Source organism: Scyliorhinus canicula, chromosome 7, assembly GCF_902713615.1.
Source record: "Scyliorhinus canicula chromosome 7, sScyCan1.1, whole genome shotgun sequence".
In the NCBI taxonomy this organism is placed as follows: domain Eukaryota; kingdom Metazoa; phylum Chordata; class Chondrichthyes; order Carcharhiniformes; family Scyliorhinidae; genus Scyliorhinus; species Scyliorhinus canicula.
Genome location: NC_052152.1, coordinates 187,251,734 through 187,265,536, shown reverse-complemented (window position 1 = coordinate 187,265,536; position 13,803 = coordinate 187,251,734). Strand labels below are relative to the sequence as shown.

At 43.2% G+C, this 13,803-nt stretch overlaps 1 protein-coding gene across 3 annotated transcripts in view; it reads right to left on the bottom strand.

Moving 5' to 3' along the window:
- Positions 1–4,541: 4,541 nt before the first annotated feature.
- The window catches only part of LOC119969619 (proto-oncogene tyrosine-protein kinase Src-like), a 195,677-nt gene continuing 186,415 nt past the window's right edge, over positions 4,542–13,803 (bottom strand). For 2 of the 3 annotated variants that reach the window (XM_038803493.1, XM_038803494.1), the window contains 3 exons: positions 12,424–12,577; positions 9,735–9,866; positions 6,419–6,627 (listed from right to left, as the gene is read on the bottom strand). In XM_038803493.1, coding sequence (XP_038659421.1) covers positions 6,419–6,627; positions 9,735–9,866; positions 12,424–12,577 — 495 coding nt within the window. Of the gene's footprint in view, positions 6,628–9,734; positions 9,867–12,423; positions 12,578–13,803 lie in introns of all 3 variants that reach the window. The other variant, XM_038803491.1, reaches the window with a different exon arrangement.

Sequence of the window (13,803 nt, the reverse complement as noted above, 5' to 3'; positions counted from 1 at the left end):
ATTAAGCTAGAGAAGGTCAAATTCGCCCTGAGAGGATCGGTACAAGGGTTCTTTAGGCAGTGGCATCCTTTCCTCGACTTTCTGGCTCAACGATAGGGTACAGGGACAGCAGGAGCAGCAACCCGGGGGGGAAGATGACTGTTTGTTTATTTAATTTTAATTTATTTTTAAGTTCTCTTGTTGTTCACTGGGTTTGGGGGGGTGGGATGTGATACATGTGTTGATACAGTCTTGGGGGTGTTACAGTTATTATGGGGTTATTTTGTTGCATTTCATTGTTTGTTGTTATATTTTTTGTAAAAAATTCCAATTAAAATTATTTTTTTAAAAACACACTACTGTGTGAGAACCATGGGTTTAAGCCGGGGGAGACGGATGGCACATGTAGGATGTGGAGTTGGTGAGGGCAAGGGATTTATATCTGGAGGAGAGTTTTGCAAGTCTGGAAGAAATGAAAATGAAATGAAATGAAAACCGCTTATTTTCACAAGTAGGCTTCAATGAAGTTACTGTGAAAAGCCCCTAGTCGCCACATTCCGGCGTCTGTCCGGGGAGGCTGGTACGGGAATCGAACCATGCTGCTGATCTTGCTTTTAAAAGCCAGCAATTTAGCCCAGTGAGCTAAACCAGCCCTTAAACCAGAGCTGCAGGAAAGGGTGGAGCGTTCGAAGGGAAGCAAGTGAGGGACTGTGTGCTGATGTTATGGATAGGGTTTCCCAAGCTGCTGAAGTATACCTTATTGCAGTGGTGGCTGCTCCCGGATGTGGAAGGGGAAGGTAGGATTGGGTCTATGTACGGATGGCTGGGGGGAGAGCGGGTGGTGAGGATCAAGGATAAATGGAAGGATAAGTTGGGGGGATAGATAGGCTGGGGAGTATGGAGTGAGGCACTGCGTAGGGTGAATTCAACCTCTTCGTGTGTGAGGATGAGTTTGATACAGTTCAAGGTGATACATAGGATGCACATGACTTGGCCGAGGATGAGTGGGTTCTTCCAGGGAGTGGCAGATGAGTGTGAGAAATGTGGGAGAGCACCAGTGAACCACGCACAAATGTTCTGGGTCTGCGAGAAGTTGGAGAGATACTGAAAGGGGTGTTCGGGATGCGAGCAACGATTGTGGGGGTAGAGGCCGGGCCGGACCCTCTGGTGGCGATTTTTAGGGTATTGGAAATGCTGAAACTGATAAAGGGAAGGAAGGCTAACATTGTGGCTTTCACACCTCTAGTTGCCCGGCGAAGGATTCTGCTGGAATGAAGGCCAACAGCGTTTCCTGGGGTGACGGCCTGGCTAGGGGACCTGTACAACTTCCTCCGGCTGGAGAAGATTAAGTTTGCATTGAGGGGCTCAGTGGAGGGCTTTGAGACACAGTGGGGACTGTTCATGACCATTTTAAAGGAATTGTTCGTCGCAGGGGATTTGAAAAGGGAGAAAAACTTGTACAAACTGCAAACCGTGAGTTGTGAAAAATGTTCTCCGATTTATTTATGTTTTTGAATTTTTTAATATGTTTGGAATAACATACATTTTTTTTAAATGAAGCCGTCCAGAAAAAAAAAGACTCCTGTCTGGAAGCTAGAGTCAGTCCAGACAAAGGCAGTCAAAATAATTACTGTTGTAGCACTCACCTGGGCAACACATCTGCTAGCTCAGGCAGAGGAAATACCACGTGTCAATTCCTGGAAAGAGAAAGCCCTGTATTCAAACCCCTTAGACCCTTGAGCTACAACCTTTCATTCATTTTCCACAGTGGGCTCTGATTGACAGCTTCCACTCACACACACAGCTGTGAGACTTGCTTTATTCATCTTTTTTATGGTTCAATAACTCTGAAGTGCTCTCACCACAATATTTACCAACATCAACCACCTCAAATGAAGTTAAGTGCTATCAATTTCCAGCCGAGCACTTCAAAATCAATCAAGCGTGACGGGGGGGGGGGGGGGGGGGGGGGGGCTAATTGGATAGGTTTCTTCTTTCTGGGGGGGCTTTCTGGCAGGGGTCTACTCTCTTGGGGGGGGGGCCTTCCTGTCAGGGGTCTCTTTTCTGGGGGGCTTCCTGACAGGGGTTTCTCTGGTGGGGGTGAGGTGGGCATGTCTGGCATTGTGGGGGGGGGGGTTGAAGAGTGGTCCTCGGATGGGCTTAAGGGGCAACCCACCCACCGCGAGGTCCACCCAGTCAGAGCCACATTCAGAAATACCAGTAATAATTCTCGCCCATGTGCTTCCCGGCCCTGAGAATCGCGGGGGCTCGGGGGATACGGCGACTGACTGATTAATACCCATTTGCATCCTCCCGCTGGTGCATGGGCGCAAACCACGATCCCCCCCCCGCCAGCAGGGGGCAGAGCATCCCATTTGCCACCCCCTCCCCGATTCTCTGTCACATCGGAAACCCCGCTTCCGGCAGCGGGGAATTTTGTCAACCATATAAATGCAAGCAGTTGTTGTCATAATCAATTTTGATTCACTCCACTCCGCCCACTGTGAGTGCATTGAATTGAACAAACATTGAGGACATTCTAATACCCCGTGGAAATAATCATCATTCACATAAAAATCTTACTATTGAGGCCCAGCAGACTACAAAAACCCCATCCTGATTCGGTTGTCACACACTCAGACTTTTGAGTGTATTGCTGGGTAATCATCAAACTTGGTTACCCTCCCTTCATTTTCTTCTCCCGAAATCAAAGCGCTGAAGTCAATTGTCAGATTCTAGCTGCCATTCTGGTTCAGATCAGTTAACTTAGCAGGGGACAGGGGCAGGAACGTGCAGCAACCAAAAGATTTTGTGCAATTGTTTGTTCTTTGCACGCAATCGCTTAAATTGCTTCTTTTTCAGGCCTCGGGTAAAACTGAGGCCAAATGCAGTACAACGAAAGCAGATGCTAAGACCAAAGGAAATAGGCCCCTCGAACCTGCTCCACGTTTAACAACATCATGGCTGATCCGACAGCAACCATGCAGCACGTCAATCAAATTAGCGTTTCATTCACAACTGCAATTCGATGGGGTTGGGGGGGGGGGGGGCGGAATAAATGACCTCGACAATCCAGCACAGGAACAATTTGCGCTTGCGTTCACCTGTAGAAAAATGTAGCAATATCGTTAATAAGTTTAATCATTTTTTCTTTAATTGCACAATAAAAGGAACACGGACTTGCAAAATGAACGTCTTTCCCCACCCTCCCCCCATCCCGTCCCCAAAATTACAAAAAAAAAGGACTCCATTCTGAACTTAATATTTATACACAGCAGAAATGTGTGCACCTACATACAAAGGTGAGTTTTAGTAACGTTTTCAAAAATGCAAAGATTGCACGTTCTTTTGTAAAAAAAATAATAACTAAAAAGAAACCAGAACTGAAAATCAATATATTCTCTGCTTAGGCTGTGGGAATGTGTACACCATGCCGAAAGTATCACAGTAACCAAAGCATAACGTACGCAATTCATTCATTTTTTTAAAAACGAAAAACAAAATGGCATTCAGTATATATTGTCAGCAATAGAAAACCAGAGATTCAAAAGGAAAGAAATTATTAAAATGATCATTTTACGAGCTGTTTTGTTGGTTTACCCAGCCTAAAGTTCAAATTGTGAACCGTATATTTTCCCCCTAAAATCTTTTAATACTGCATATTATAAAGAAAGGACATATTGAAACTATTCCACTCCGCGACTCCAGTGTCTTTATATTAATTTGCACAACAGATCCTCCCCCGATCTTGTAGGAAGCATGTTCCACCCCCTAATCATAACAAACTTTATCATTTCTTCTCCTCCCACACTTTATTCTGTACACATACTCAAGATCTTGTATTCACAATGGAGGAAGGGCAAGTAAAAGGTCTGTGATTCCCAACAGGAGGCATCACCAAATACACTTAGTTGCTGTTCAACAAAAAATTCATTTTGCACAAAATAATTATTCACACTCATCAAGAATTCACAGGAAGACATGAACAAGCATTTTCGGTTTTACAGTTTCTCGCCCACTTTTCCAAAATGTAAACTCATGCAGTGATAAATGTTCGCTCACAGTCAGAAGGTGAACTAAAAGCCTTGGCAATGCATTATTCATTTAGGTGGCTGTATGCTGTTCAGACTTAAGCCCATATTGAAGCATGTAAGCGAGTGTTCACTTTCAATGTGTTGGCAGGCAAGATTGCTCAGCTGAAGTGGGTGAATATGAAGACAAGATGAGAGGTTTGGAATTTTCATTTTCAACGGGATCAATCCTTTCTCAGTTTTCCATTTAGGCCAAGTCTCTACTGCACAACTGAAGAGGTGAATGTTACACACACCTAAAGACTTACGGGCAAAGTCTGCTCTTCCCAACCAAACAAAGTTACTGAAAATATCTTCCATTTTTATGAAGATAGCTGTTAATGCAAGCAATGTGTGGATACTGGTTACAAACTTATCAATAGTAAAAATCACTGATAGAGGCACAGTTACAACACCATTCTCAACAGGAGTTAAGGGTGGGGGCAATTCAGGAACTAATGCAACCAAAGTGAATGGGAATCAAGTAGTTAGGACTGTAAAACTGTTCGAGTATTTTTATTGGGAGGTTTTCGGAACTTGTATGTTTTTTTCTAAATTATCACAGTATCCAATAGTAACAAAACTGTGGAGATGTTGCTTATACAAATGCCATGATGCAACAAGAATCAAATAAATTGAAGGTGATCTTTTAAAGAGACAGAATTAAAACAGATCTCTACACTGTTGCATTATAAAAGATTCTTGTTTTCATAATGCAGCCCAATGCATTTTTTTCTGTACGGAAAACCAATGATGACTTACTGCCCTTTAATTTCCCCATACCTCACAGTTAACAGCTTTGAGTGGGAAATCATAAAAGCAGGTTATCATTGCTCATCTAAGAGGCTCACAATCACAAGCAGAAACCAATCCTCATCACTTAATGAAGCATGTGTTGGAACATTCTGCAGGAAATAGGAGGGGGGGGGGGGCGCAAAATCCTGATGTACAATTCTTGTATCGTGTGCACAGAGCCTGTGAAAAGGTTTAACATATTAAAATATAAAGCCTTAAAGTTCCACTGTAAATATCAGTGCTGATTAATACAAAATTATTTTTCTAACTGGTTTAAGATAAAGTGGTTGATATCTCCATTCATCCACGTAACATGTGGTACAAAGGAATTTTAAACAAATGCGTACTTGAATATTCACCCAATGATGTTCCAGTGGTCAAAACTTTACAAAATTTGGCTTTCAAATAAGCAAAATAATAATTGGAGGCTGGATTGCTTATCCTGTAATACTCTGTAAATATCTCACTTGTACAGTGACATCAGTTATGTATCAAGTATACGTTATGGCACAGGAAACAGCCTAGGAAACAGAAGTTTGTTTCATATTCTGGATGACCACCAGAGGGAGGTCATGAGGACAACTCAATGTAATGGGCTGAGTGCAAGACTGTAGAGGTGAAACTGTGATGCACGTTATACGGTTGCAAAATTCACCTTCTATAAACCAACAGGAGTAATATTAACAGGAGCAAAGTAACCTACCTACCCACGTTTTCCTTAAGAAGCACAACACTTTTCTCTTGCTTGTTCACATTATTGCTATATCAAGTCATAAAAGATGGCAACTTAACCAGTGTTTCAGCTCCTCTCATCAAAACAAAACATTATATACACATCAGAGTAAACAGAAAACACTGAAATGGTTCAGGTTTTACCACCGCACCGATCAGAATTAATTTGACGTGATTCGCATAAAATGGATTAAAATATAAATAATATTGCATGGTACCAATGGCAAATTGTACCACAAATGAATGAAATGGAAATGTGCAAAATATCTGAACGCGGTTGCAATTTCCAGTTAAGTAAATTGTAGATAAATACGTTCTTTGTTAACTTGTAGATGAACTAACCTAGCACCACATGCACAAGATATAATTCGGGGTTGTTTAAATCCTAGGCAGAGCTATTATATTTCCTCAGACTACAAGCTTAATTTTTTTTTAAAAAACTACTGGAAAGTAAGACTTGCATTGTACTTGACTTGCTTTTGTTGTTAAAGTACGGAAGGGACCGTTAATAAACTCGGGATACAGTTGGGAATAATTACGGAGGCAGAATTTCTCGGTTGCTGGTGTGGCTTTGCTTTGCCCGCACCAGGAAACTCTTCATTGCCCCTTTAGTCGGAATCCTGCCAATCAAAAGGTGGGTGAAATGCAACTTAAATACCTAGAGTGCCTCATCAACAACATTATCCAAACAATCTGTGGAACAAATGCAGGAATGAGTTAGTGCACAGTGTACAGGAATTCCAGTTATTAAGCAGATTTAAGGGCTGTGTGTAGCTAGGCTGAGCAAATTTCTGCATTCTGCAGCCCCACAATGTCTCTGGTGTTGCATGTATCGGCGGGGCCTATAGGTTTTCACCAGGCTGATACTGAGGTTCCGTGGAAGTGAAGTAATCTTCTAGGAAGGACTGTAAGTATTCGAAAGTCGGCCTCTCTTCTGGCTCCTTCTTCCAACACTGGAGCATGAGATCGTGAAGAGAGTCGGGACATTCAGGCGGGCATGGCATTCGATAACCACGTTCCACCTGATCCAACACCTCCCGATTCACCATTCCTGCCAACCAAAGGAAATTAACAAGAATAAGAGTTCTAGAGTCAAGCAACCTGCTTTTGGGAAATAATCCGTCTTAAGCGGGAAGAACAGCAAGCTTGCCCTGAGCAAGACTCGGGTATTGTTCTATAATTCATTCATGCAGTTCCAGGGAACCACTAAACTACAACTCCCCTGCCCTTCAATACAGACTGCATTCACCTTGAATCATGATGATTTATCTAAACTGATTAAGTTAGTAACTTAATAGTTACTATTAAGCTATTTTGCAGGTAGGGACAGCTGGTTTTCAAACAGTCGTGCCAGATTGGCTTCAGCAGTCACAGGATGTGGAGTTTTACGCTCGTTTGTATGTAATGCCACGCCAGATTCAGTTCAGCGCACACAATAAAATAACCAGCCCATCAAAGTGCTTAGTTTTGTTTCATTCATAAAATAAAAAGATGTCCATCAGAGGTTCACACTAAACTGATGTGAATCACCTGCTTCACAGCTCAGTCTACCTACAAGGGCAAGAAGTGAAGTTCAGATTCCAACCAATGATTGGAGCAGTAAGGCGTGGGACCACTTATAGTTAGCGATGTAACCAGGTACACAAATTCAGCTGCACACTGAAAATATGCAGAGCTTATCCAAATAAGAGCGACTGGTTTACAAAATAATAATTCATTGGATCTTCACTGGCCGTCTCCGTTGCCACAAAGCACACTGTGCTGGGGGTGCTGAAAATCGCCCCCCCACCCCCTCATTTTTTATCACAAGCTGGAAATGACTAAATGCAAATCCGCAGTATAAAAACCCTGCCTAATAAGCAACAGTTTGCATCAGCGATTGAACAATAACTATATTCTTTCAATTATTAAACTAAACTACTTCAACTAAAGAATTATTTTCAGTCAACTACGTAACAAGACAACAGTTTATTGGCTGAAACAGTCAGCAGGGAGCTCAAATTGTAATACAGAGGAACCTGCGCACTGGCAAAAACTATGCATAAAGCACCAAGTCATTATGGAGTGTAGAGGAGCAGTGAGTGCGTCATTTGTGCTCTAATGCTACACCAAAAGGTCCTTTAACGTTGAAATGTTACCCAATCTTTCCACAACCAATTTAAATAATACAAACATCACACAAACTGTGCCATGGGCCTATAGAGAGCTGCACACTTGTGCTCAACAGCACCACTGGGAGGCCCTGTTGCTGCAGCAAAGATGGGCACTGGAGTCTGGGATCGCAGAGCAAGCCAGGCCATAATTGGCGGGTGGTAGGGAAGGGTGGTTCACAAGACAGGGAGGCCAGGCAGAGGGGAGCAGGGAGGGTCAGTAACCAGGGCAGGGGTGTAGCTCTCAGCAGGTCCACCCCACTTCCAGATGTCACGCCCTACAATTAGGTACCTTTGAATGCCTTTGACCGAGACAACCCACCCCTCCCTGGAGCTGAAAACTGGCCGCATGGTTCTAGTGTGCTACCACCCTGCCTAATTATACGACCTTCCTGTGGCAAGCTCACCACCAGCAAAAAAAAAAAGATTCCGACCACAATGTACACATTTGAAAAACTTGATAGAATCATAGAATTTACAATGCAGAAGGAGGCCATTTGGCCCATCGAGTCAGCACTGGCCCTTGGAAAGAGCGCCCCACTTAACCCCATGCCTTCACCCTATCCCCGTAGCCCCATAACCCAGTAACCCCATCCAACATTTTTGGACACTAAGGGCAATTTATCATGGCCAATCCACCTAACCTACACGTCTTTGGACTGTGGGAGGAAACCGGAGGAAACCCATGCAATCACACGAATGTGCAGACTCCGCGCAGACAGTGACCCAGGCCAGCAATCGAACCTGGGATCCTGGAGCTGTGAAGTAACTGTGCTAACCACTGTGCTACCGTGCTGCCCACGGTAAATCTTTACTTACTTTACCAACTGTATAACCAGATTAAACCACCCATCCCACTCTTCCCTCGGGAATCTTTTGTGAAACACATTCCTGATTCACAAGAATATTTGCACGTTAAAAATGTAGTTGCATTGCTGGTGTGAAAAGGTTGTTGGGAGATGTCAGATTCCGGTCTCTGATTATTCAGTTTAAGTGTGACTCGGAGTGGAGGGGACTGCTGTTGGGAAACATTCTGGCCTGCACAGCATGGAGGAGGGGGTCACTCACACGTTCATTCCCTTCAATGACAATGCTACCTCTTCAGATTTATTGCCGTAAAATGTGCGTCAGTGTTAACAGCAATCAGTAATAGAAGGAATGTAATTGAAAACCACTGAGTGAAAGAGCTCAAAATATACAAGATTCCGAGTAGCTTTTCTTTGATTCAAGTGTGTTCACGTGCCACCCAGGTTTCAATGAATATTGCAGAGTAATGGTTTTGCCAGTTACTATTCAACAAGTGCAAAATCTGAAACTAACACAACTCAAATACGAGGGGCAAGGGGTTGCCTTCGGCAAAATCGAGGATCCCATTGGCAGGAACGGCCGGATGATTTCAGTCACTGTTTAGAACGCATTAAACATGGCAACTTGGGCAGCACGGTGACACAGCGGTTAGCATTGCTGCCTACGGCGCTGAGGACCCGGGTTCGAATCCTGGCCCTGGGTCACTGTCCGTGTGGAGTTTGCACGTTCTCCCCATGCCTGCGTGGGTTTCACCCCCACAACCCAAAGATGTACAGGTTAGGTGGATTGGCCACGCTAAATTGCCCCTTAATTGGAAAAAAATAAATGGATACGCTAAATTTAAAAAAAACATGGCCACTATTTTGGACAGATGAATGAATGATGAATGCACTTGCCAAATTTAAATATTTCATGTGAAGCAAAGTTGGGTCGCAAGCGGTTCCAATCAGCTTGTTCAAATTAGTGATGAAATTCTGGCTACAACTATTACCAGTTAGAAGGAGGGGGGGGAGCTAAGTGGGATTTTGTGCTTTGTTTTTACAGATATTTTGGGTACTACCCTTTGGTTTCATCAACCTCCATGTATTGCAGGCAAATCATGGTAACACCAACATGCCAGCTACAAGTGATGGAGACGCGTATCACAACTTGCGGCTTTCAGGAAAATAAGAAGTCAGCAATTTTGGAATTTGAAATGTACCTGGATATGGCACTCTCCCCTTTGTAGCTAGTTCAGTCATTAGAATTCCAAATGACCACACGTCTGACTTGATGGTAAAACGGCCATACAATGCAGCTTCAGGGGCTGTCCACTTGATTGGGAATTTGGCACCTGCACCAAATAAAACCAAATGAATAAAGAAAATGATTAAGAACACACATGTATTTTCAATAATAATGATAATCTTTATTATTGTCACAAGTAGGCTTACATTAACACCGCAATGAAGTTACTGTGAAAATCCCCTAGCCGCCACATTCTGGCGCCTGTTTGGGTACACAGAGGGAGAATTCAGAATGTCCAATTCACCTAATAGCACGTCTTTCAGGACTTGTGGGAGGAAACCGGAGCACCCGGAGGAAACCCACGCAGACACGGGGAGAACGTGCAGACTCCACACAAACAGTGTCCCAATGCGGGAATCGAACCTGGGACCCTGGTGCTGTGAAGCAACAGTGCTAACTACTGTACTACCTTGCTTCCAAATATTAACTATAACAGTTCTTTGTGTCATGTGAACACTAAAATTAGGTTACAGCCTTGGAATCACTTTCACTTATTTTTCCCTACATTTCCCAAGATGTTATGCATTGAATGTTAGAAGGTACAGGTTTTATGAGGAGAGACATGTTACGCCGTGTTCATTGTTTGCTTCAGCAGGGCATCTAACAATGCCTGTCGTTAGCCAGACGTACTCCTACATGATTTGATTTTAATTCTTTTGGTGTGGCCAGTTGCAATTTGGCGTGGCCAGACGGTGACCCAAGCCGGGAATCGAACCTGAGGATCCTGGCGCTGTGAAGCAACAAAGCTAACCACTGTGCTACCATGCTGCCCAACGTGATATTTAACATCCAGATGAAATAGCAGAATACACAGACAGGCGTTGGTTTTGCATCTAACCCAAAGGATGACGCCTCGGATGGCACCCATCATTATGACATTGGAGTGATATGTTAATTTTCAAGCTCAAGCACTGGATTGGGGTTTGAATCTATGATCTTCCAACTCAGAGATAGCCAATCTGCTGCCATCAAGAGCCAGTAAACTGGCCCTCGAAACAAGGTAATCAATTAGCACAATATGGGCTGGATCCTCCGTTCCTCCAGCCGCGTGTTTCTTGGGGGGGCGCACCTTTCGCTGGTGGCGGAATTCTCTGCTCCTGCCGCTTGTCAATGGGATTTCCCATTGAAACCTGCGGGCTGGGGGGGGAGGGGGGGGGGGGGGGGGGGGGTGACATTACCAGCAGGAACAGAAAATCCCAATGGCTGGAAAATTCCGGCCCAATTCTTTTACCTATGGTGCGCCAACAAGGATAACTGCTGATATGTAGCAAGAAAGAGGAATACAGCTACTTTTTTTAAATATAAAAGGTGAGGTCGTTTTGTGATCTGTATTTTTTTCCTGTTTATTTGTTGGCGGGGTGTAAAGATTTTTGGTTCAGGGCAGAAGATTCAAGTATCAAAATGCATATACAGAACATCAGCAAAGCTGGGGAAGAAATAAATTCTACAATATACTGTTCAGACTCTCAATGCATATTTTGTAGCAATTATTGATTCACCTTAATAGAAACCAGCATTTGTAATGTTGTTTCATACAATACTATATGATTTTTTCAGCAATCACTATAATCTGTTCTTTTGAGAGATTAGATGAGCTTATATGAAATACAGTTGCAGAATCCACAAGGTTTTTAAATAATTCATTTCATTTTACGCAGTGAAATCTTGATACGATCAGGTCATTGGAACAAGACGAAATTGTGGCTTGAAGCAATGTGTGACTTTATCTGGTTTAGTGTGCCTGCAGCCTTGCGGCAAATGGAAATAAAAATACAGCTTTTCCATCTAGCATATTAACCAACCAGATCCGATTAAGCACAGTGCAGTCAAAAGAACTGTAGTGGAAAGAAGGGAGGGAAAAACCTTGAGAAAGGAAGCAATATGGGAAAAGATTGGTTTAAACCCCTGGGGTCAGAGTTCGAATCCAGGCCGGACTCGTGGAATGAGTGAAAGTTTCCTATTTCTAAACCCACACACGAGATTACTTTACAGCCTCAAAAAAATGGATTTGGACTTGTCCAAGGAACAGACTATCAGCAATAAATTGGGAATTTCAGTCAAAGAGGCACATTTGAGCAATGGAAAATTCACATTGGTTTTATTGATGCCGATTTTTGGGGGGGACTGGAAGCCGGCCTTGGATGACTGTGCGGAGTTTGCACATTCTCCTCGGGTGATCCGGTTTCCTCCCACAGTCCAAAAAGATGTTCAGGTTAGGTGGATCGGCCATGCTAAAATTGCCCCTTAGTCTCCAAAAGGTTAGGTGGAGTTACACGGTTACGGGGATAAGATGGGAGATTGGCCTAGGAGGGGTGATCTTTCAGAGGGTCGATGCACACTCGATGGACCAAATGGTCTCCTTCTGCATTGTCGGGATTCTATGAGATCAATTAAACATCATCATGTGTTACTATAAAATCCAAGTGTCAATATTTGGGAGGTTCTTAACTGAGTATTAGGAAATATGAATGTCTCAAAGCAGGAGTGTCAAGTCCTATATTAGTTACACTGCATATATCTATAATCATCCAAACCTATAAACTCTGAGTATTTGATCCTGATAGGATATTTCAGTTGCGCAATTTTCATGATCTGGCACTAACCTTGCCGAGCTGTGTATTCATTGTCTTCAATCAATCGAGCCAAGCCAAAGTCAGCAACCTTACACACAAGGCTTTCACCCACGAGAATGTTGGCTGCTCGTAGGTCTCTGTGAACATAATTCATCCTTTCTACATATGCCATGCCAGCTGCGATCTGCGAAGTCAGGAGAAAAACATGATGGAATTCGACATGTAGAAGATGGAGGGGAATCAAATTTCTGTTTGCTTTCTGGTGTTGCCTCCTATGTTCTAGGGAGGTGGCAACTGCTGCAGTGCTCCAAAACCTGAAGCACCTAAACCAAATGTCCCTCCCTCACTGGGGACACAGAGAAATAAGTGGAAAGCCCGACGCAAAATTAATCTGTGCATCCATGTGCCAAAAGAAGAAATGCTACCAAATTTTAGGCACCAAGATTTCATAATATGCTCATAAATACATGCAGCTCAAGGTGTGAAGCTTTCTAAACAATTATCGCTGTGCATAACTTTCCTTTAGACAATCATCCATGAACAGTAACAAGAAAAACTGAGCAACCGGCAAGTGATTAAGGTGTGGGGAGGAAGTGAAGCCATTCTTAGATATATTTAGCATTGGTCAGGTATTGGAAAGCAGCAAAACCTTTTGGCAAAGGTATAAAATAGTTCCAGCTTAGATGGAAGAAGTAGAAGAATGATGTGTTGGTGAAAGAAAATACCACCAGCTTCGGGTGCACAGTGAAAAAAAGGAACTAACCCATTGCTCCACTGTTTATACCAGGGGTGGGCAAACTACGGCCCGCGGGCCGCATGCGGCCCGCCAAAGGTATTTCTGCGGCCCACCAAGTCATTAAAAAAAAAAAAAAAAAAAATTGTTTTAAAAAAAAATTTTTTTTTTTTTTTTTTTTAAATTTTTTTTTAAAGGTTAATGGGTGGGGGGGCTGTTGGGTTACTTACTGGTATAGGGTGGATACGTTGACTTGAGTAGGGTGATCATTGCTTGGCACAACGTCGAGGGCCGAAGGGCCTGTTCTGTGCTGTACTGTTCTATGTTCTATATGAGGCGCCCACAATCATAACCGGGTGAAGTAATTATTTTACTTAATATACTATGCGGCCCTTTGTGAATTGTGAATTTCTGAATGCGGCCCTTGCACGGAAAAGTTTGCCCACCCCTGGTTTATACAATATATTCTACTGAGGAATATTTTGTATATTATTGCTATGATCCTTGTACAGGTGCATCTCAGCATAACTATTGGACTGGAGAATAAACATTTTATAGCTCTACAGTTTATGACAGTATTTAGCACTTACGGGCAATTGATTAATCCATAAGCAAAGCTGGGTTCTGCCGTGTCTAAATGCGTCTCGCATCACCCTTTGAACAGCAGTATTTACTGG